At 54.9% G+C, this 23,697-nt stretch overlaps 2 protein-coding genes and 1 long non-coding RNA gene across 11 annotated transcripts; 2 read left to right on the forward strand and 1 right to left on the reverse strand.

Annotated features, from left to right (window-relative positions):
* Positions 1 to 349: 349 nt before the first annotated feature.
* On the forward strand, positions 350 to 2,083 carry PMVK (phosphomevalonate kinase). 2 transcript variants are annotated; one of them, XM_023918093.2, is made up of 5 exons: positions 350 to 477; positions 620 to 683; positions 1,261 to 1,413; positions 1,481 to 1,610; positions 1,813 to 2,083. In XM_023918093.2, the coding sequence occupies exons 1-5, from the start codon at positions 395 to 397 to the stop codon at positions 1,947 to 1,949; spliced, it is 567 nt and encodes a 188-aa protein (XP_023773861.1). In that variant the 5' UTR covers positions 350 to 394; the 3' UTR covers positions 1,950 to 2,083. The 2 variants fall into 2 exon arrangements, with proteins under 2 accessions (XP_023773861.1, XP_023773862.1); XM_023918094.2 differs by having other exon boundaries at positions 1,282 to 1,413.
* A 639-nt stretch (positions 2,084 to 2,722) lies between these two features.
* On the forward strand, positions 2,723 to 21,887 carry KCNN3 (potassium calcium-activated channel subfamily N member 3). Of its 8 annotated transcripts, none has more exons than XR_015279821.1 (11): positions 2,758 to 3,682; positions 6,582 to 6,677; positions 9,866 to 10,284; positions 13,819 to 13,960; positions 15,941 to 16,051; positions 17,384 to 17,511; positions 17,681 to 17,750; positions 18,177 to 19,057; positions 20,116 to 20,304; positions 20,736 to 20,854; positions 21,465 to 21,745. XR_015279821.1 is itself a non-coding variant. In XM_023941712.2 (8 exons), the coding sequence occupies exons 1-8, from the start codon at positions 2,966 to 2,968 to the stop codon at positions 18,471 to 18,473; spliced, it is 1,980 nt and encodes a 659-aa protein (XP_023797480.2). In that variant the 5' UTR covers positions 2,758 to 2,965; the 3' UTR covers positions 18,474 to 21,887. The 8 variants fall into 8 exon arrangements, 3 of the variants coding, with proteins under 3 accessions (XP_023797480.2, XP_086722021.1, XP_023797482.1); XR_015279822.1 differs by having other exon boundaries at positions 20,739 to 20,854; XR_015279820.1 differs by having other exon boundaries at positions 20,739 to 21,887.
* LOC111939465 (uncharacterized) lies at positions 15,478 to 19,820 on the reverse strand. Its single transcript, XR_015279844.1, has 2 exons — positions 17,233 to 19,820; positions 15,478 to 16,546 (listed from the first exon to the last, which is right to left on the reverse strand). It is a non-coding gene; the product is annotated as an uncharacterized LOC111939465 (long non-coding RNA).
* Positions 21,888 to 23,697: the final 1,810 nt, after the last annotated feature.

Consider the following 23,697-nt stretch of genomic DNA (forward strand, 5'->3'; position numbering starts at 1 on the left):
AACGGAGCTCGGAGATAAAAGGGGGTACTGGGAGAAATGGATGCTGGGAGAAAGCGAGGTGCGGAAGAGGAATAAGGGTTGTTGGGGGAAGAGTGCTGAGGGAATGCAGATGCTGGGAGGAAAGGAAATGTTGGGAGGAGCAGGGAGCTGGGGAAAGGAAGCTTCAGAGGAGAATGGACGGTGTGAGAAAGAAGCGGGGGCGCTGGGGGAGGGGAGGGCAGGGGGGCAGAAGGCTGCTAGGAGTACAGGATCCTGGGGGAACAAACCCGCCATACCCCGCGGGCATTCGCGGGCACCCTCGGTGCGGCGCTGGCTTTGCCCGGGAGGGGGCGCCGTGACACCCACGTCCTGCCGGGGGGCGGAGCCAGCGAGCCGGGGCGGGGACGAGGCGCTTATGGCGGCGCCGCGCGCCGTGCTGCTGCTGAGCGGGAAGAGAAAATCGGGGAAGGATTTCGTGGCCGAGGAGCTGCGGAGCCGGTACCGGGCGGGGCGGGACTGGGGCAAGTGGTGACGGCAGGGAAAGCGCGGGGTGCGGAGATGGTACCAGAGGACAGGGAGGCCGGGACTTGGCCGAGTGGAGCCGGTGCCAGTGCCCGTCCCCCTTACCCCTCTCCCACAGGCTGGGTCCCGACGTCTGCACCATTCTGCGCCTCTCTGGGCCCCTCAAGGAGCAGTACGCTAAGGTACCGCGGTCGCGCCGAGCCGTGTCACACCCCGCCGAGCTGTGCCGGGACATTGTGCCGTGCTGTGCCGTCCCACCCTCATACCGTACCACACCATGACATACAGTGCCACACCATCCTGAGCTGTGCCGGACAGTGCCATGTTCTACTACATGCTGTGCCGAACCGTGCTCATACTGCGCCACACCGAGCCTTGCTGTACCACACTAAGTTGTGCCAGGGCATGTGCTTTGCTGTTCTGTGCCGTCCCATGCTCACGTCATGCTACACCACACCACACAGTGCTGAGCTGTGCCTGCCCTGCCACGCTGTGCTGTGCCGACTGATGCTTTGCCGTGCTGTGCTGAGCTGTGCCATGCTGCACCACACCCCAAGCCATGTCAGGACATGCTGTGCCAAGTTATGCCATCCCACGATCATGCTGTGCCATTTCATGCCAAGCTGTTGCATGCTGTGCTGTACTGAGCCATCCTATTCCATCATGCTGTGCTGAGGCATGGCGTGTCACAGCATCTGTGGCTGTGCCATGCCATGCTCCTTGGCCCAGACCATGCCCACTGAACCGCCTTCCCCACAGGAGCATGGTCTCAACTTTCAGCGACTCCTGGATGCCAGTGCCTACAAGGAGATGTTTCGTCAGGACATGATCCGCTGGGGCGAGGAGAAGCGCCTCAGTGACCCTGGCTTCTTCTGCCGGGCAGCAGTGGAGGGGGCGCTGCAGCCAGTGTGGGTAAGTTTTGGGGAGTACATGGGGGCACTGGGGGCGGAGGACAGGTGCTGATGGAGCCCCTGCACAGGTGGTGAGTGACACACGGCGCCTCTCAGATGTGGAGTGGTTCCGGGATGCCTATGGGGATGTTGTGCAGACTGTGCGGGTCGTGGCTACTGAGGAGACAAGGAAGAGGAGGAACTGGGTCTTTGTCAATGGTGAGCAAGTGTGGGGCAGCTTCACCTAGTGTGACACCAAAACTGGGGTTGCCCAGTGGGCACAGGTCTGCTGCTTCCACTGCCATTCCTTGGCAGTGGGAGCAAGAAGCTTTGGATCGAAGCCCCCAGCTCTGGGGGGTGAGGCCATGGTAGGGGGTACAGATAGACAGATCCTGACCATCCTTGGGTTCTGTGGTACCAGGGGTGGATGACACTGAATCTGAATGTGGCCTGGACCAGGGAGTGGCCTTTGATTGGGTGATCACCAATGACGGAGATAAGATGGCCCTGGGTGAGCAGCTAGAGATGCTGGTGCAGTCACTCCACAGGAGCCTATAGCTCCATGTCTCTCCACTGGGGCTTGGGGACTGCATCATCCTCCCCTTCCCCCCAGCCCCTCAGCATCTCCCCCTCCACCTCCTGCTAATGCTTCCTGTTCTGGAATAAAGCTCTGACACTGAGGACCACTGCCACGCTGGGTCTGTGTCTCATTTTTGGGGAAGGGTCACACAGGTGATCCTGCTCCACCCCCACCATGGGTTTCTCAGCTTTTGGGAGGCAGAAGTGCAGTTCAAGACCTTCTTTCCAAGCAGGGGGTCACCAGTTGGATATTTCATGGTGTCTTTAAATAAGGTTTCTAGCAGCCAATTCCCTAGAGATTATTTGCTTCCCAAACTCATACACTCTCATCTGCTCCTCTCCTGCAACAGCTGTGCATGGCATGGGGTGGGGGTGGTGGTTCCTGGTTGGGCTGGGCATTTTGAGGGGGGATTAAGGCCCTAGATACATCTATATGTACATGTCCCATACTCTGGGTCTACCATTACCCTGACCCTGGACCTTGAGGACATCATGAAACACACACCATGCCCCCCATCCATGGGGTGACCCACTCCCAGGATGGGAACACCTGCTCTGGCTGCTGCTTGTAATCTTCAACCTCTATAAACGGATTAAGTGGATTATATAAAAGGAGGGGGGATGCCCGTGGGGGAACCCAATGGGTTAAACAGATGGGTCGTTCGGGACTTGTCCGTCGGGGCGTACGGGTACTGGTGCCTGGTGCAACCCGGTGCACTACAAGTCCCAAACGACCCCGCAGAGATGCAGGAACCGGGGGTGTGAAGGGGGGGGGGGGGGGAGATACAAAGCGGGGAGCGGGCGGGGATGATGTCAGCCTGCGGGGAGCCCCAGCGTGGCCAATGGCGCTGCGGGGCCGGGCCAGCGGCAGCGGCGGGGGCGGTGGCGGCGGCGATAGCGGCGAGAGCACGGAGCCCATTCATGATCCAGCGAACGGGGCCGGTGGCAGGTAAAGCGGAACCGGTGCCCTGTAAAGCGGCGCCGGTACCGCCGTCATGGAGACATCGGGGCATCTCCACGATTCGGGCGTGGGGGACTTGGAGGAGGATGGTCGGTGTCCCTGCCCGTTACCGGGGGATGAACGGTCACCGCCGCCGCCCTCCGCGCTGCCGCCGCTTCAGCACAGCCTGTTGCACTCCTCGCCCGGGTCGTTACGGGCCCCTCCTCCTCCTCCCACCGCCCCCGCCGCCCTCCACCCTTCCTCCCGCCACGGCAGCCAGCTCAACCTCGGCGACCACCCAGCGGGCTCTGGGGTGGTTAGCAGCAAACACCGGCAGCCCAGTCCCTTGGTTCATCGGCGGGACAGCAACCCCTTCACCGAGATTGCCATGAGCTCCTGCAAGTACAGCGGGGGGGTGATGAAGCCCCTCAGCCGACTCAGCGCATCCCGACGGAACCTCATCGAGGCCGAGCCGGAGGCACAACCCCTGCAGCTCTTTGGTGCCGGTGAACCCCCTGAAATTGTTGTCTCACGCGAGGACAACCATGCGCCCGCCACCCACCGTCCCACCCGCCCGCCTGCCCGGCCGGCCCCCACCACCTTTGCCAAGGGGCCCAAGCGCAAGGCGCAGAACATTGGCTACCGGCTTGGGCACCGCCGGGCACTATTCGAGAAGAGGAAGCGCCTCAGCGACTACGCGCTCATTTTTGGCATGTTTGGCATTGTCGTCATGGTCATTGAGACCGAGCTCTCCTGGGGGCTCTACTCCAAGGTACCAACGGGGCCAGGGGGGTGTGTGTGGGGCTGGTGGCACCAGATGGTGCCTGGTGGGGTAGGCATGGAGCCATTTGCCCCATCTATCTCATGGGATAAATATGGAGCTGCTTGGCCCATTTGGAGCAGAACAGGGTCAGACAGGCTGGCTGGTGACTGACAGGATGTTCCCAGAGGTTTAGTGGATGCCGTAGCCACAGGTGTTGGACAGGGTGACCACCTGACTGGAGGTGAGGGGGCTATGTGTTGGTGGGTGCTTTGTCTGCCCCATGCACTTGCAGCAGTAGTCACCGACCCACTGAGGTCTGTGGTGCCTGTTGCTGGCATGTCAGTACACTCCTCAAAAGCACTGTGCCCCCGGCGGTGCAGCGAAGCACCCCCTCCCTCCTCCGCCTCCTCCTCCACACCCCTTCCTGCCATTTTTTTTTCCTTTTTTTTTGCAGGACAGTGTCTTTTATTTATAATTCTCCCCCCCACGTCCCTTCCAGCTCCTGCTCTTGGGCTGCGCTGGTTGGCAGCGATATGAATAACTCTTTGTATAGACATCTGTCATGTTATTTATACCTATCCAGAGAGGGGAAGGCATCAGCACCCCCACCAGCACCCATGGGCGTCAGCGGGACGGCACTGCTGAGGGGGCTGGGGTGCAGCCAGTAGGGGTCCCTGCGCCATGGTGCTGTCAGTGGAGGGGAAGAAGCAGGGTGGGAAGGGGCTGCTCACCGCTTCCTGCCATTATCCAGCATGAGCAGTGGGGAGGGCAGTGTGACAGAGGAGGTGGAAGAAGGGAGGCATGTCACTGGGGGTCCTGTGGTTTGGGGGACCCTGCTGCCTTCCCACTGAGATGCCTGGTGGGGGGGTTCCTGGGCCCCATCTTTCCATGGCTGCCAGGGTCAGTGGGTGTGTAGCGGCTGCGGGCAGCAGTTCCACTGCTCTGTTTGAGGCACGGGCATGCCTTGGTGCCAAGCTGGCATCCCTGGCATCCTTGCCGAGAAAGAAAGATGCTTCAATGCCAGAGCCTTTTTCTGGTGGTTCCCACTCCCCTTTAGCAGGAGCCAAAACACCATCCCCCACCTGCATCTGCTACCTGTTGAGTTGCAGCTACCCACGCAGGCTCCATGTGCCTGCAATGCCTGGCACCGGGGGACTGTCCACCCTTACCAAACTGCCAGCAGCACCGCTGCCATGATCACTGGCCCCACCACGCTGAGCTGCTGTGTCAACTGGGGAAGACCCTGTGAGTCAGCGCTGCTGCCATGCAGTAGCTGTGGCATGCTGCTGCGCCCCTGCCCCACTGTGACACAAACAGCAGTGCTGACAACCACAGGGTTCAGGAGAGTCCCTGGCTCCAGCCTCTGCAGGCCCTTGGCCAGATTTTCAGTAGCTGTGTATAAACCCCCTGAAACTTGCCTGGTGAGAAACCAGAACTCACAGGCAGGGACATGACCATGAGTGTAGGAGTGCATGTGATCAGGGCTGGCTGCCACTGTACATTTGGGAATGTCAGCACAGCTCCAACTCTGCCCCATGGCCTCAGCCATACCACCACATGCTCCCAGCCAGAGGGTGCCAAGGCTGAGCTGGGAAGCAAGGACACGCTGGCCAGGGTTTGACTGCTCCCTGCCTGTCAATCAGCTGTGGGCAAGATAAGGTCTCTCCTGCCCATAGGATAGTATTGCTGCTTCCCTCCACCTGTGCAGCACCATCAGAGTGAAGCATCCTGCCATCCACATGGTGGAGCAGGACATGTGCCAGGGAGGCCAAGGTCTTTCCCCACTTCGGCCAAGACCCCATATTGTTTGCTGCAAGCATGGGATCCAGGAATGGCTCTTCCTGACAGACCTGTCTGTCTTCAGGCAGGAGGCATTGGTAAATGCCATGTAACATTTGTTATTGTTATATTGTTTATGTAACACTTGCCAGGTGGGGCAGTGAGTGTCCATGCAGGGTTTGTGCCCCTGGGAAGGATCTTGTCAGAGCCAGCTGGGCACAATGCTGTTCTGGAGTTTGCCTGTTAATAGCAGTGTTTAGTCCCAGCACTTTTCTTAGTTCCAGCCATTATATCCACACAATTACACAGCCAGAGCCAAGTTGTTAACAATGCGGTGCCGCCTCCACAGCAAATAGTCCCTTCTCTGCGTGCAAACACCCTGTGGAGATGAGGAACACTGGGGAGAGGGCCAAAGCCACCCCAGCACACTGGGGAGCCAAGGATAGTATGTCATGAGTGTGCCAGGTCTTAGCACACCATGAGTGTGCCAGGCCTCACCACGCTGGCACTGGGCATGTTGGCGATGACATGGAGGTGTGGGACAGGTGCAGTAGTAAGGCAGGTTGGTTTGGGAATAACATCTTGGTGAAGGGCTGCCAATGCTTTAGCATCAGTGGGGGCTAGACTGTGGCTGGCACCACGTAAGTTTACCAGTATCCGAAGGGAATGGTGAATCCTACTTTTCTCCTGGGGACCCACCAGTTCAGTCATCAGTGAATCAGGGACTGGTTTAATTTATATAAGACTAATTAGCTGGAGGGTCTAGTTAGATCATCTGTTTGGATACCATAATACTGGGCTTAGGCTAGATGGGGCCAGGGCACTGACACTGCACATCTCAGAGGGGAGGCTGGGAATTGCATTCAGCAGAATAAAATTTTAAAAGAGTTTTGGAGAGAGAGCACATGGTGCTAGTGGTACTAGTGGTGCCAGTGATGCTGATGGTACTGATGGTGCCCTTACTACCATGTCAAACTGCTTAGGGGGAAAGCTGAAGCAGCAGAAGTCCCACTGAGGATGGGGATAGCAGGTGTTGGGGGGAAGTGTTTTCTTTGGGGTGTGGAGTCCAGTGCCAGCAGAATCCCACAGCTCTGTACCCCTTAACGCCTCCCCTGCTTTCACCCTGCAGGACTCCATGTTCTCCTTGGCCCTGAAATGCCTTATAAGCCTCTCCACTGTCATCCTGCTGGGCCTCATCATCGCCTATCACACACGGGAGGTGCAGGTAGGTCCTGGCATCATCAGTGCCTAGTGAGGGGCTGCTGGGGTGGGCTGTGTGGTTTGCCAACTACCTGAGTGGGACACAGTACTTGAGCTCACTCCCTGCACCATTCTGGAGCCTCCTTCCTCTTTGTAAGTGTCTTGGGGGGCAGTGAGGGTTCTTGGGGGGCAGGCACCAAGGGGTCTGTCTGAGCCTCAGGTACCTGGCAGATACGCTGGTGAATGGGGGAGACTATAGACAGGAAGAGCTCAGGCCAGTCAAAGTGCCAAGGAAAGCTGCAAAATCTTTTCCTAATCAGGGCTGCACACTCTCTTCCTCCCTGGGAAGTTAAAGGACTCCTAGTTTGTTCCAGGAAGGCTGTGCTTCCCTGTGCAACCTAGCTTCGGCACAATGCCAGCCTGTTTTGGGCATGGGAGGAATGAATCACCAGTCAAGAGAAGGAGCATCCTGGGAAGGGATGTCAAAGCCCCTGGCCCTGAGTGCACCATAATCCCACCTTGTCCCTCCTGGGGCTGGTGAACAGAGGGGCTTTGCCATCATAGGGGGCTGGCAGCAGCATCCCACTCCCTGCCTGCCTCTGTCCTGGCAGTCCCCACTCCAGTTCAGCCTGCCCATATGGGGACCAAGCCTGGGGATGAGTTACTCAAGGCAAATATTTGAGAGCTCTGGTTCTTGCTGGAATAATATTTACCCTAGGATGACCGTGGTTGGGGTCAGCCGGGTGAGCCGTGCCCCCAGTGCTAACTGTTTCCTCTGTTTGTTGTTTCTGGCAGTGGGTTGTGCAAACACAACACCCAGGCAGCACACAGGTCATCCTACCTCTCCTGCCTTGACCAGAGCCAAAGTCCCACTGCTGTCCTTCTGCAAATGGGGACTGAACCTCACCATGGTCCCAGCTACTCTCCCAGGCCAGTTGCACTGTCAGGACAGGGAATTAGATGAGTTTGACTTGTTCTGCTCCAAAGTTGTGCTGGCTGCTCATTGCCCTGTGTGTTACAGTGTTAAAAAGGAATTGCTGATAATCCAACCAAAACGGAATGGGACTGCCAGAGCTGTAAATCCTCAATTTCTTGTACCTCTTGGCCAAAATTGGGGACTGTGCTCACCTGGCCATGGTACCTTTCAGACCTACCAGCCTCTGGGAAGAAATGATTTCAGCTTCTTCCCTCAGGATTCCCTCTTCCCCTCTTGCCCAGAGAAGCTGTGGCTGCCTCATCACTGGAAGTGTTCAAGGCCAGGTTGAATGAAGCTTGGAGCAACCTGGTCTAGTGGAAGGTGTCCCTACCTGTGAAAGTGGGTGGAATGAGATGAGCTTTAAGGTCCTGTTCAACCCAAACCAGTCTGTGATTCTATCATCCTACTAATTGTGTTTAGTCCTTTTGGAATGCTTGAAGGTCTTCACGTGCCTCAGTTTCTCTGGGGCTGAGGCGCCACTTGGCACCCCAATGATGCCTCTGGTGCCTAGGGCAGAACATGCCATCCTCTGCCAGCACCACATTATCATCACGACACATGAAGGAGAGCAGTGTTGGCAATGCTGCCAGCTCCTACCAAGGTGTTTTGTGGGGGAAGAGACCCCTTGTTCCCTGTGCTTGGAGTGCCTAGGGCTGTTTATGCTTTTGGTGAAACTTTAGTCCCCATAGGTATCTTGGTAGCTTTTCTTGGGCTTTGTTTTTCTGGAGATGTGGTGGCCAGCATTCTTGTTCCTTCCCCTGCTGGAGCCAGTGATGCTGGATATGTTGGGGAATGCCCCCTTGGGTACCACCAAGCTACACTAGGTTTCCATGGGAAGCCACATTGATGTTTCACAGGTACAGAACTAAGAGTGGGGGGGCTGGCTCAGGGGTATCCTGCCCAAATCCTCTCTTGCTCCTTCCCTTCCCTGGCCTATGGCAACCCCCCATCATGCAGTCAAAAGGCTCCTGCCTTTTTCCGCTTGCTAATTTGTTTATTTTAACACCCTTTTCCAGGAAGGAATAGGCTGTCAGCTTGCTAAATGTCTGAGGATCTCCCTTGACAGCTTGGAGCATTTTTGTAAACAATTTCTCAAACAAAGCAGCTAAAAGGAGCAGAGTTTTCCCTACAGAAAGGGAGGTGGCTGGGGCAGCCACTCCATGAGTCAGTCCCAGTGGCTCCTGCCATCCCCAGGGAGAGCCCCAAGTGAGGTGGCTGGTGGCCTCTGGCAGTACAGGTGTACTGAGGCCTCTGGCAGGGCAGGAGGGTTGTTCCTGGGCTCAGCACCAGCTGAGGCCATGCTCCCCACCCACCTCTCATCCACTGCCCTGGCTGTGTGCAGCCCTGGATCCGTGAGCAAGCCAGCATCGTTGCAATCCTTGCAGGACTGAGGACGTGGACAGTAGCACCAGCTGCCACATCCCCTTGGATCCCTTCCTGGTGGCTTCTTTGCCAAGTGCTGCTTGCAGAGAGGCCCTAAGCATGCCCCTGCTGCTGTGGGTGATACCGGTGTCCCTGTCACATCAGGAAGAAGCTGATAGCAGCCTCAGGACAGCCCTGCTGAGGCAGGACAGGGTGGGTGACTCCCAGGGCTCTGGTGGCATCCCAGAGATGCCAGATTTTGAGTGTGCTCTCCTCAGCTCCTGTAGAGACCCCAACTTCATCACTGATGATGGCAGAGGAGCTGGATGAACCATCAGTTGCCATGACAACTGAATCCCATCTCTGCCAGCAGCTGGATGCTCTGACTGTGGCATTCATTGCCCAGATATTGCCCCAGAACTCAGGGTGTGATGACTGTCGGTGAAATCAGTGCAGCACCAGGAGCAGAGGGACTGGGGTGGCTCATGCTGGTGCTCTGTGGCACCATGGCTTGCCCATCTCTGTGGCCTAGATGAGGAGGACATTCCGGGAGGTGGGCTTCTGCTAGCTAGATTTTGAGTGACCTGTCCCCAGGCTGTGCCTGGGTGCTGTGCCATGATGTGCCTGGACACCTTAATGCTTTTGGTGTCCCCTGCAACATGACCATCCCTGACACACACTAGCAGGGCAGCAGAGAGGTTGGTGGTGACTCATTCCCATGTTCTTCTTCTCTGTCCATCCCCAGAGCTTCTGGCTGAGCCACACCCAGCTCCTCTTAGCTCTGGTGTATGACCCCCACTGCCTGTGGAGGGAGGGATGCCAGTGGGCAAGTTGTGTAGGGTCACTAGTAACTGCGTGGTTTTGCATCATGGTAGCTCTTTGTGATCGACAATGGAGCTGACGACTGGCGGATAGCGATGACGTATGAGCGCATCCTCTACATCAGTCTGGAGATGCTGGTTTGTGCCATACACCCCATTCCTGGGGAGTACAAATTTTTCTGGACAGCTCGCCTGGCTTTCTCCTACACACCTTCTCGGGCAGAAGCTGATGTGGACATCATCCTGTCTATCCCCATGTTCCTGCGCCTCTACCTGATTGCTCGGGTGATGCTGCTGCACAGCAAGCTCTTCACTGATGCCTCCTCACGCAGCATTGGGGCACTCAACAAGATTAACTTCAACACCCGCTTCGTCATGAAGACACTCATGACCATCTGCCCTGGGACAGTGCTGCTGGTCTTCAGCATTTCCCTCTGGATCATTGCTGCATGGACAGTCCGTGTGTGCGAGAGGTGAGAGTGGTCTGGGATGCACGGTGCTTTGGGATTCACAGTGGTTTGGAATGGGCAGTGGTTTGGGGTTTGTGTCAGTTCAGGATGCTCAACACTTCGGAATGCCTACTGGTTTGGGACGCTCAACTGTTCAGGACGCATATAGGTGGAGGTTTGGGATGCATGGTGTCTTGGAATGCTCAATAGTTCAGGACTCAAGCATAATGAGCAGCAGTTCTGGATGAGCGGAGGTTTGGGATGCTCCATGGTTCAGGACATGCAGTAGTTCTGGATGCTCAGCAGTTTGTGGTTTGGCTTTCTCAATGGAGATGTGATGTCCCAAGACCCTGTAGGAGGGATGCAGGGCTCCAGAGCCTCAGCAGCCACAGGTTCCCTCGACTGAGCATTGTTGTTAGCAGATGATAAACTGTCTTACACAGGCAGGAAGCAGAGCAAGGTCAGCCCTGTCCTCACAGTGCAGTACCTAGGCCAGGCAGGGTTCTTGTGCAAGAGGACAATGTGTGGTGCCAGAAGCCCCAGGAGCATGGGTGAGGGACATGGAGAATGGTGGGAGCTGGGGGCTGTGGATGGGGAGGGGCCAGAGGTGCTGATGGTGACAGGGCCTGGCTCAGGCTCTAGCATCACTGCAACTGACTGTCATGACAACACTGTGGTGACAAACCCACAGCCTGATGGCATCATGCCAGCATCAGCGTGCTCAGCACCAGGGTTGCTGTGGAGACCAGCCTGGTGGGTATCACTGCACCTCCATCTCTCAGGGACCTGCCACCACTATTTGTCTGCTGAGGGAACCAGGGGGCTGTGGTGGTGGCACCCCAGCCAGAAGGTTTTCTCCACAGCCATGGTGCAGGGTGCTAGCAACACCTGGGGAAGGGAGGGCAGGTCGTCCAGAAGCTGTCCTGTTGTGGCAGCTTTCTGTCATCCTTGGAACTAAGGTGCAAAGGATCACTCATACCAACTGGCACCCCAGGGTTACCTGGGACACCCAGATTGCTTCTAGATTGCTTGCAAAGTGAGACGAAGGCCACCCCCCAACTCTTCCCCAGGGTGGGACCCATTGCTCTGGTCATAATGCAAAGGGGCAAGTGCTGTGGCAGTGGCGTGGGACAGCATACAGATTTTATGAGCTTTTACTGGCTACCTTTGCCTTCCTGCCTCCCTTATGAGCTAATGGTGCTCCCCTTATGACTTGGATATGGTTATTATGTTCAGGCACCACCTAATTGTGTTTGAGAAACTGTGATTTATGCCTCCTAAACAGGGAGCAGGCGGACAGGCATCCAAGACACACACAGGAGTGTAATCCCACAACAGGTGAGGCTTAGGATGGAAAATGCAATGAAGAATTATTAGGAACAAAAAGCCTCAGAAATTTATGCAAAGGCACTGCAGATCATTGGCACCACAGTTGCCATCACCTCCGTGTGTGTACGGAGAGGCAGAAGTGAACCCAAGTGGGCTGGAGATGCGTCAGTCCTGGGGGATGCAGGACTGAGGGAATGCAGAACCCCTGGGACATGTTCCACGTGTGAGCAATGCAAGATCCCTTGTACATGCACCATCCCTGGGGGTCACACAGCTCCCACAAAGGCTACCCAGAATGTGTCCCCCTGTCCACACTGATGTCACTGGCAGTGGAAACCAATTTGCTGCGGTTTGCAGGACCATTCCCAACCAGCAGCCACTGGGGCCGGGCAGTTTAGAGGCAGTTGTGCCTCTCCAAGACATGGTTCTCAGGCTGGGGTGGCACGGCCATGGCACGTCTCCTTCGCACTGAGCTGTGGTCTCCAGCGTCTGTGGGCGCAGCATCCTCCCGTGCGCGCCGCGGGGCCGCACCTCTCTGAAGGCAGCGAGTCGCTTAGCAACCTCGCCTGCTCGCCCGGCCACCGCGCACCGCCTGCAGTGCCTGCGGTGCCTCCAGCGCTGCCGGGGCTGCCCGCGACGGCGCGCACGTGTGCTCACACGTGTGCTTGTTCGTGCCGCCTGCCCGCTCCTGGAGCAGCCAGCCTAGAGCACCAGCTGGGACTGCCCAGCGCGATGGGGTTGGCTCAGCCGAGATGGTGCTGCCACAGTGGCGTGGCACGGCAATAAGGTGATGCTCACAGCTGCCACAGTGGTGAGGGTGGCTGTGGCCTTACTGGGGGCTGGCAGACCAGGGGACAGCAGAAAGTGGTGCTGGTGTCTGTCTGATTGTGGCAACTCTTGACGTGAGCAGGTGGCCCCTCTTTCTGCCCACACCAGCCGTGGTATGTGCCAGCCCCTCTGTTTTATCAATTCTTGCTCAAAGTCCTCTTCAGAAGAGAAAATGTTCCTCTGTCCAGTAGGCCTGTAACCCCCTTGTCCAGCATGATGCTCTTGGGGTTGTCCCCTCAAGACATCCCATCCTGTGGGATGAGGTAGGCTCAGCTCTCCTCAGGAGAATACACTGGACAGGCTGGCACTGGAATTTTGGAGAGCGCCACTGTGATTATGTGCTCTAGCTCCCCTAGCCAACCCTGCCCAGAGTGAGTCTCACCATGGCTGAGGGTGCTTTCTCCTGCACCAGGACCTCATTTGAATCTCCAGCTGAGGGAAAAACATTTCAGAAGAGGAGAAAACCCAACTGCTCTGCAAGTTATGATCTTGGAGTTGGGATTGCCAAAAGCTCCATCTGTTTTCCCTCTCTGGATTCTGTGAGGAGGCTAGGAGAAATCTGCTAGGGAGGCAGGAGAACAACCATATTATTCATAGTGGGGTAAAGGCACTGCCTGCCCCTGCTGACTTAGGGTTGAATCCCATTGCAGACTGGGCCAGGCCCTGCTCCACTGCCAGGATTCAGCACTGTATCCCTCGGGAAACATACCTGCATGGCTTGGCTGTGCTTGTGCCAGCTCTGAGGAGCTGGAGGCAGCTGGGGCCCCTGATTGCGTGTTTGCTGGACAAGCCAATGTCTGGGACAGCCAGAGTGGTCACTGACCTCACATAGCAGGGACATAGAAAATTTGCAGCATTCCCAAAGCTGCAGCCACTCAATGTGTGCTGTGTCTTGAGTGTGTGAGCTGTTCCTCTGATTCTCAAAGCTAAGCTCATGCCAGAGGCTTGATGGGGTCCATGCCCAGCAATTCTGCTGGGACTGCACTGTCTTCTGGGGCAGCACAGTCCAGGCTGCATCACCAGTAGGATGCAGAGGAGGATGCCAATGGTGAACTGCTGTGATCAGGGGCTTTGCAGAGCCACAGCTCTTTCTCCCATCAGCCATTTCTTGCTGCAGCACCACATGACACTGGGGACACACAACAGGACTGGGATGTGGTGACAGGTCTGACTGAAAACAGAAGCCCTTTCCACTGAGTTTTTGCTCTCATTTTGTCCATGTGGGTTTTCCAGTGTCAGAAATTGTGCAACCACTGCTACTATGGCACATCCGACTGTGTTGTTAATCCTCTACCCCAGCACAGGTCATGCCAGATGAGCCACTGTGCCCAGGTACCCCCATTTCTTCCACATTCATTCCTGTTCCCTGCTGTGACACTGATGTCCGCGTCTCCTTGGCAGGTACCATGACCAGCAGGATGTAACCAGCAACTTCCTGGGTGCCATGTGGCTCATCTCCATCACCTTCCTCTCCATCGGCTATGGTGACATGGTCCCACACACCTACTGTGGGAAGGGAGTCTGCCTGCTCACTGGCATCATGGTAAGGGCCATGCCAAGCTGTTTATCCATTCTGTGGGCTCTGCCTCTCTCCATTGCAGAGGCAGGGCCACTGGATTTTGTGGGGACTGGTTTCTTAGCTCTTTTGTCCATGTACAAGGCCTAGAGACTTCGGCTCTGAGGTGTCACAGCCTGGAAGTTGATGGAGTTGTCTCAGATGATGAATTTGGGGTGGATTTAGACCTATATTCAGTAAGGGTGGAGGGCTCTTGGTGGAGTCAGTGATGGCCCCAGGGAGCAGAAGGGCACCCGAGCATCCCTTGGCCTTCCTGGTCCACACCATCTGGCTTCCATTGCTCATCTGCTCTGGATTCCTTTCCCTCTGGTCAAAAGGTCACCATTCTCCAGGCCCTCCAGAATATCTTCCCCAAAGAGCCCACCACGAGATCTCCTGTCTTGTGGGACTTTCCAGCCAGGGCTGCTGAAGGAGCAGCTGGGGGATCTGTGGTCATGGCTTCTCCACAGATCCACCCCAGCCATGAGCACCCTGACTCTGCCCACCTCAGCTCCAGGCCCTGGGGATGAAGCTTTCCCTCCTCCCAGCTAGGGCAGACCAAACTTACCCCATGAGTACCATCAGCTGGGGAGGCTCCACCAAGAGGTATTAATTCTGTATTATCTAGAAGTCTTTGATCTGTCTTGGATGAGGTCAGGCGCAGCAAGGCTGGTATTATTGGTGGGAGCCAAGCAAGGGAGAAAATCCCTATGGATGCAGCAATTGCCAGCAGAGGAGAAGCTGCTGGTTCAGCCAAGGTGATTTCTGCGCTGCAGGCTCCCAAAGCTCTTCTCCAACCAGTGGTTACTTTGAAGTGAGACACCATCTGTAAAAGTGTCCCCCCACACCCAGCACAGCCCCCCCCCACCCCTGGGAACGGAGACCCCATGCCCACTGGGCTCGGAGGCTTTGCTGGGTTTCCAGTCAGTACCAGGGGTAGTAGCTCCACCAGGAAGACAGAGGTGGTGGGAGTTGAGAATGTGCAGCAGGACCTTTGAGGATGCTGAAGGATTCAGGGTATCAGGTTAATTAATGACTCTTTAAGGAGAGCTTGCCAGGCTGAGTGCACTCTGCCAGAGCTCTAGGGAGAAGCAACCTGGTATGAACAGCTGGTATGAACAGCAGCAGGCAGAGCTCAGGAGCACAGCGGGGAGGCTCTGGAAAGAACACCTTGGCACAGATATGCACTGGAGACAATAGCTGCCACACAGATCTGGCCACAGTTGCCAGGATAAGTGAGTTCCCAGCTGGTGCAGTTGGGATACATTGCAACTTGAGGGGTCCTGATTTGGGGCCTCTTCTCTTCTCTTCTCTTCTCTTCTCTTCTCTTCTCTTCTCTTCTCTTCCTCTTCTCTTCCTCTTCTCTTCCTCTTCTCTTCCTCTTCTCCTTCTCTTCTCCTTCTCTTCTCCTTCTCTTCTCCTTCTCTTCTCCTTCTCTTCTCCTTCTCTTCTCCTTCTCTTCTCCTTCTCTTCTCTTCTCTTCTCTTCTCTTCTCTTCTCTTCTCTTCTCTTCTCTTCTCTTCTCTTCTCTTCTCTTCTCTTCTCTTCTCTTCTCTTCTCTTCTCTTCTCTTCTCTTCTCTTCTCTTTCTTTTCTCTTTTCTCTTCTCTTTTCTCTTCTCTTTTCTCTTCTCTTTCTCTTCTCCATTTTGTCTGGTGCTCCCTCGTTGCTCTCCCAGCCCAGACCTCTCTTGGGAGTGGAGGGCACTGGCATGGGGCAGATCTCTGGCCTGCAATGGCACAGGCTCACCACTGACCACTGCTGACCTTGTTAATAGCCCTGGCCTCTCCCATTAGTTACGCAGCTCACCATCAGCCATTCAAGGACACCCAGGGTCTGTAGTATCTTTTCGTTATGATAATGAGGAGGATGTGTAGCTTTAGTTAACTAGCTGATTGCAAGGATGAGGGTGGGAGTGCTGGTGTTACAAGAGGGTGACAAACTATTTCCCCAACTGATCCTTGTTCAGGGTGCTGGATGTACAGCACTGGTGGTGGCTGTGGTGGCCAGGAAGTTGGAGCTCACCAAAGCTGAGAAGCATGTCCACAACTTCATGATGGACACACAACTGACAAAGCGGGTAAGGTGCCATGGGGGACAGCAGGAGTGGGGGAATTGTTGTGTGCCAAGATTTGGGGATTTGGGCTACCATGGCAGGAGGAAGATGTCAGCACCTCTGGATCCTGTGGGTACCACTATGGAAGAAGGTGTTAGCATCATCTCTGAGTGAGGCTACAGTAGGAGAGGAAGGTGTTGGCATCTTTGGATGTGGGTCCTGAAGGTACCACTGCTGAGGAAGTTGTTCAAGTGCTGTGGATATAGCACAGGCACAAATGTTACACTGAGACAAAGAGCACCAGCTCTGTTTCAGGGATTCAGGTGATGCTCCCTCTGGGAACATATCCCCTCCTCTTCCACAGTATGATCTCACTTCTCTTGGTATCAGGAAAACAACTGGATTTTGGTGATTCAGTGCCCACCACAGATAGGAACCACACTGTAAGGTTCCTCTGAGGAGGGACCCAGAGCCTGCGTTCATGGGGTTTCTGTCGTACCAGGGTCTGGTGTCACATCCCTGAAAGAAGAAAGGAGCAGCAGGAGGTCACTGGTCCTGGCAGCCTCATCATGGCAAAGCATCATGTCATATAATGGGCTCTGCACACTACAATATGTTTTTAGAGGGGATGGTGGCAAAATGGATATCAGTGCAGGCCTTGGAAAGGCAACTAGCTGTTGGATGCAAACAGGGCACCTACTTCACCCCAGAGAGCAGAGCCCCAAACAAAGCCCTGACACCCCAGAAATAGTCAGGGCCTTGGTGTGACCAGGCTGGAAAAGCAAAACAGCTGGTCAGCCCTGCTCCACTGGCCACTGATATAGATCTGCAGGCTCCATGCCAGGCAGATGGCAGACAATTCCTCCTGGAACAAGCAGCTGAGCTGTGGTTTAGCTGGAGAGTCTGCAGAAGTCATGTCCCAGTGCTGGCAGCACAGCTGGGACTTGCCAAGATTGGCAGATGGGTGCAGGAATCAAGAAAACCTTTGGGATTTTTTTCTTGAGGCTTATGGTACAACTTTGTGTGTAGGCAAAGAGCCAAGTGCTGGAGAATGAGTGCAGAGTAGGAGTGGGATGTGGGTGCACCAGGGGCCAATAGCTCTGCCTTCTCTTACTCCTGCTTGAACGGTAGCAACAGTCCTTAACGCTAACCCGTAACCCCTAACCCTTAACCCCAAACTCTAACCCTAATGCTGTTTGACTTACAACAATGCAGGAGATTGTGCAGGTACAAAGCCAAGTGCCTCACTCCAGCTGGGGTTGAGTGCTCTTGCAGCATTGGTTCATGGCAGAGGAAGACCAGTGTCTCTGTGAAATCCCACATGGCTGGTGACCTGCAGCCACTCTTCCTTTTCAGATTAAGAACGCAGCAGCCAATGTCCTGCGGGAAACATGGCTTATCTACAAGCACACCAAGCTGCTGAAGAAGATCGACCATGCTAAAGTCAGAAAGCACCAGAGGAAGTTCCTACAAGCCATCCACCAGTAAGAGGCTATGCAGTGGGCTGGGGGCAGACTGAGCTCCAGATAAACCAGGATCCTGTCCCTGGCAGGGGAGTGGGGAGTTTTCCATTGCCTGGGATGCAGGCAGGTCTCCAGATGCAGTTTGAAAGAGGGGAGGGAGTACAGCCATGTGCTCTTTCCTTCTCCCCAGGTTACGGAGCGTGAAGATGGAGCAGAGGAAGCTGAGTGACCAAGCCAACACCCTTGTTGACCTCTCAAAGGCAAGTCCCACAGGGACCCTGTGGCTTGGCCAGACTGAGTGTTTTTCTTCACTCAGAAAAACTAAAGCAGACTTGGCTGACCGCAAAATGCTCCGACTCAGTAAATGTCAGCAAGGAATAGCTGCTGTGGGATGGCTGCCCTTGCAAAGCAGGAGGAAAAACATACATGAGCCAGGGGTTCCCTGCAACCCTTTTTGCAAGGGATACCACTGCTCAGCAGCACAGGGCCAGCAGAGCTTCCTTGCTTTGATGGCCAGGGATGAGCCGAACTGCAGCCACAGAACCCTTGGAAAACCTGGGGTGGGCTGAGATGGGTCAGCTTTCAGGGCAGAAAGGGGTAAAGGGGTGAGCTCTGCTAGCAGCAGTGCACTAACCCCTCCAGCCATGGTACTAACCCCGCCACTGTCCCCTGTGTCCCCTCCCCAGATGCAGAATGTGATGTACGACCTCATCACAGAGCTAAATGACCGCAGTGAGGACCTGGAAAAGCAGATCAGTGGCCTGGAATCTAAGCTGGAGCAGCTCAGTGCCAGCTTCAACTCCCTGCCCCTGCTGATGGCTGACATGCTGCGCCAGCAGCAGCAGCGCCTGCTCACCGCTGTCCTGGAGGCCCGGGGGGTTGGTGTGCCAGTGAGCACCCCCCAAACACCTCTCTCTGAGAGCCCCATTGGGGTCAGCTCCACCTCCTTCCCCACCCCTTACACGAGCTCAAGCAGCTGCTAAAATGCAGTCCCTCAGCCCCACCGTGGACAGGGGAAGCATTTCCACACAGATCATGAGGTCTCTGTGAACTTTCTTCTGGTCCTTGAACCACTGCAGGACCCTTCAGCTGGAGCCAATGGGACCAGCAGTGCCGAGCAATGCTCGGAGCTTTGCCAACGCCTTGGTATCGGGAATTGCATCCCTTTTCAGGTGCCTCAACACGTGGTGAAGGAAGGGGACAGAAGGTGATGCCTTGGGCCAGCCTTTGCCATGGCGTCCAGTGGCAGACGGAAAACCCACGCTCAATCTCAGGTCTTCACATTTGAAAACAAAACAAAACAAAACACCAAGTCAGAAGCACTGAAGCAACGGAGACACCGGAGGGAGAGTTCTTCTCCCTGGGGCACTCCCCTTGCCCCCTGCCCCTCTCATGATTGCCAACCTCACCAGGCAGATGCCAATGTGGGGGGCTCGTTATGCAGGCTCTGGCTGACGCTGCCTATGCTCCATCCATCTCCTTGCCAGGACTCACAGGACAGCCCCCTCACATTGACAGCTGGGTGACAATATCTGGCTGTAACCTTCCTGGAGAGTTCTCTGGAGCTGTGAGTGTTTTCTACCCAGAGAATAACAATGGACACTTTGTCTTTCTGGTCCTTTAGTGTCATATCCTGCCTGGAGATGCATGCCAGAGCCAGGAAAGCAGTGCCTACAGTGTGCAGGGCCATGCAAGGCTGCCCCCAGCCAATGTGTTGGTGGCCTGTGATGGAGCTCGCAGGTCAGCCTGGGTGCTGAGGGAGTCTCCAGGTGCTCACATCACTTCCTGCTGGGAGCTTCCCAGCATTTTTCAAAGCCAGTGGGCTCTTTGCAGCAGTCTCAGAAGTGCTGGATGAACACCCCATCAGCTCCAACTGTCTCCACTTCTGCTGGGAAAATCAATGGTTGAGCCCAGTTGGCAGTGTCAAATCCGCCAGGATCAAGCAGGAGCTCACTGGCAAGTGATGTGTTAGCAGGGGCAGGTGCTTCATCTGTTTAAAACAAAGCCCGTCACCTTCATGCCACTTCTGCTGGGTTTGGTGGAGGGCAGCAGCACTCTGGCACCATCTTGGAAATGGTACTGCTGCCCATGCCTGCCAAAGTGCAGCACCTCAGACTCCATTATATTTTTGCTGGTGTTCAGCTTCCTGAGGTACTCTTGGCATCACTTGGCTGCTTCTGGAACCAGTCACTTTCTGTTTTGCTTTCACCATTTCTCCCTTTTTCCTCCTCAGTTCTTCCCCAGTGTCGTGTTCTGGCTTTCCTGGATCCTTGCATGGAGCCGCGCCAGGCTCCAAGTTTGGGGCAGGTGTTTGCTGCTTTCCATGAAAACTCAGCAGAGAATATTTATATATTTTTAAACAGATGAAGTAACTATTACTCTGCAATATTAATTACACCTCAGCAGTGTCAGTAATTGTAATCAGTCACTGTGTTATTCCAGGTATACTCAGCCTGTAATGCTCCCCTTTGTAACTTTTTCCCTTCCATAAATAATGCTGGATTTTGTGTGTATGTAGGGGCAGAGACACGCCACCCTCCTGCACCACCATCCCTACACCCCCAATGCCGAAGAGTTTCTTTGCTGCCAGTGGTGTGAGGTGGTTTCACTCCTTGTGCCCTGCAGCTGGAGTTACATAGAAAATAAGCAGTAGATAGTGAGGAGTACTGCCCCCACACTGGCCCTAGGAGGAGAAGGAGGAGGAGGAGGAGGAGGAAGGATGTAAGGCAACAGCAAGAGTACTGCAAAATGAGATCCTTGCTACAGAAGTGTTGGTAGCAGGGGACCAAACACAGACATCCCTGTTGCCTTCAGGTAGGCACATGCCCATTGCTACTGGTCCTTGGCCAGTGGGAGACATGCAGCTTCTGGGAATAAGCTGCTCTTCCAAGCACTTGTAATTAGTATCATTGATATCCCATGGATGGCTGGGGATTCACTGCTGCCTTGGAAGCCCCCCATGATCTATTCTCACCCCAGCTGCTGCTCCCCATATGCGTCTGGGTGCCCACCTGTCCATCTTGCCCAGCAGAAGCTCCTGTTTGCCTGTCAGGAGGTTCCCAGCATTGCAATGGAGAATATTTTAAAAATTCTGAGAAAGAGCCTGAAATGCAGCATTTTCCCTGCCCTGTAGTCAGCTAGTGGAGAAAAATGCTTTCTGGGCCTCAGATAGGAGCAAACTGCCCATGGCATGGGGCATCAGAGAGCCAGAGGAAGTATTGCTTCTTAAAGATCAATATTGCCAGCAGGAACCCAGGAACTGCCCTGCCAGGTTCATGATCAAGTTTAGGAAATCCAACCAAGTGAGACAAGAGCAGGTGCTGTCAGCTCGCAGGCCCCAAGGCTGGAGGTGGTAAGGACCACAGTAAGTGTGTTGGGATTGCAACTAGAGCCCCGCCTTGTTCTGGGGGAGAGCAGCTGCTGCTGCAGTGGATCCTTGTGCACCTCACAGCCTCCCTCCCCTGGCCTCACCTCAGCATAACCTGCACTGCAACAACCCTTCTGCCTGGGACCTGGCAGCCCAGGGTCTGCACCCTATGCCCTGCACCTTGCACCCTGCATCCCCCACACCCCTATCCCACCCCTGCACCCCCCGTTCCACATCCCTGAATTCCCATGCCAATCCCCAAAGCCCCTATCCCACCCCTGCCAGTCCTTTAACACTGGTGCCAGTAGTCCTGATCCATTACACCCAGCACCGGACTCCACCATGGCCAGCACCGAGACTAACCCCGCCCCAGTCCCGCTGCCAGGACCACAGAGCCAACCTGAAGCCACAGTGAGGGCAGGCATGGTGGGGAGCCCCCAGTGCTGTCCAGCCCAGCGTGCCCACCCAGAGCTGCTGCTCTGCTCCCTGACGGCAGCTCTTGGTCATCAGCAGCCTCAGCTGGCACAGCCCCAATAAACAGCTCCAGTAAATGCTCCCCAGCCAATCCTGTCCACACACCTGAGATGATCACTTTGGATACACTAAGGGACATCGGGACAAACAGAAGAGCTGAGATCAGCAACCAAGGTGGAGGAACAGCACAAGAGGAAAATCATAGAGATGCCGACCTGCAGCTGGGAAGGATCTGATCGATCCCACAGTCCAATGGGGCCAATCCCCAATGCTCCTCCGGGACCCACCTAACCCAGCCAGTCCCATTTTTGGCACATTTATGGGAGCTTTTTTTGTTCCATGACCCTCTTTCCTGCGCTGCCTGCAAGGAACTATCCTAGAAATACAAGAAAAATTCCATGGTCTCTCTGCAAACTCATGGATGTTTCTGTTCAGACTTAAGGAGCTTTGACCTGGGTTTGCATCTTGCCTCTGTACTGCTCGCTTCTTTTTTAATGATAGGGGAAAGCATAATAGTTTATTTTAACTATAAAATATATTGCTATATTATGATGGTTATGGTAACTTTCAATTATGGTTTTGTACCCAACATGGTTGTTAGCAGGCAGCAACACCAGGCTGCTGCCAAAAATGTCTGTTTCTGAGTACAGCTACTACTGTCAGTGAGGATGGGGGACAGGGAGGCAGGGAGAGGTGCAGAACCCAAGTCATTATCCTTTATCTCCCTTGTATTTGTTCCCATTACTTGGAAGCTGAACAGAAGCAGGTCTGCATCTGTGTGTAGCCCAATAGCAGCAGAGCTTTGCTTCTCCCTAGAGGAAGGTCAAGCTCCCCTTTTTACCCAGGGTCTGGAAAGCCGTTCTCCCCAGGTTGTATCCTCCAGCAGAGGAGAATCTCCGTTCCCTGGGCACAAGCTCTGCAAGAGCCAAACTTTTCCTCCAGAATGAAGGCTCTTAAGAAAGCAGAGTTGCGGATCACATTTTTATAGAATTATGGAATCATTAAGGTTGGAAAAGTCCTCTAAGAACATCAAGTCTTACTGTTAACCCAGCACCGCCTACTGCTAACCCATGTGCCCAAGTGCCACATACACAAATCTTCTAAGCTCTTCCGGGGATGGGGACTCCACTACTGCCCTGGGAAACCTGTGCCAGAGCCTGACCACACTTACACACAAGAAATTTTCCCAATATCCAACCTAAACCTCCTCTGGCACAACTTGCAGGCATTTTCTCTTGTCCTTTCACTTGGGAGAAGAGACTGGGACATTTCCAGTTCACATTTCACACCCTGCCCTGGCAAGCTGCAGCTTTTGCTCAACCTCAGGGCATGATGGCATAGGAGGAGAAAACCCTGAACATTAAAGAGAAATGAGACAAGGTTGCAGGGACTGCTTCGTTTCAGCCTTCCAGCTGGGAACAGGCTGCCCAGACTTGTGTCTGCCCCATCCCTGGAAGTGTTCAAGGCCATGTTAGATGGGGCTTGGAGCAACCTGGTGTAGTGGAAGATGTCCCATGGCACAGGGTGGAATCAGATGAGCTTTAAGTCCCTTCCAACCCAAACTATTCTGCGATTCCATGATTCTCTGATTCTATGGACTCATTGAGCCTCAGAGAGCATCACTTCCTTACCTCCAACCCCTGAGCTGCCGGACCTGATCCCCACTGGATCATAAGTCTTAAACTGCTCTTTGGCAGCCACACTTTGTCCTGGCCAGTCTTCACAGAGCATGACATGTCCAGGAATGAGCAGCACCTATGGGACCAATTTCTGCTGCTTTTGTCCAGAGAAAGTCTAAAAGTCCCTACACTGGCCCTTCCTGATCAGAGCTGTCATTGCCATGCTGTCACTGTTACCACTGTCAGAGCTGTGCTGGTCTCACCCTTCCAGGCCAGTCCAACCCAGTAGAGCCCTAGCAGCAATGAGCTGCCATGAGATCTGGATGCTCCCTGCTGGACCCCAGACCTGAAATCTCCCTGCAGAAACCAGCTCTGATGGAGAAAAGAGGCTGGTTCTTCTGAGAGGCCAGGGCTGAGCCTCTGCTACTGCCAGCTAGGTCTGGGGCTGCTAGGGGATTCCTGGTCCTCTGCACCACTCTTCCTTGAGCTTCTCCTGCCCAGCATCTCCCAGGAAGCTAAGAGCCCTGTGCCATGGCCACCAGGTATGTTTGGTGGAGGGCGATGCTGGTGATTGCTCAGCAGTTTGGGAAGATTCTGCTGCCAGGCTCTGTACTGGTCTGAGCTTTTTCTCACCTATCTCCAAGCTCCCTCCTAAAAGGAATCCAGAGGGTTCGAGGTTGTAAAGAAGAGCTTTTGCAGGAGAGAGAAAAAGCTTCTCTGTGGCATTAGCTATTTCCCTATGGGATG

This window comes from Cyanistes caeruleus, chromosome 30, assembly GCF_971803275.1.
Source record: "Cyanistes caeruleus chromosome 30, bCyaCae1.hap1.1, whole genome shotgun sequence".
In the NCBI taxonomy this organism is placed as follows: Eukaryota; Metazoa; Chordata; class Aves; order Passeriformes; family Paridae; genus Cyanistes; species Cyanistes caeruleus.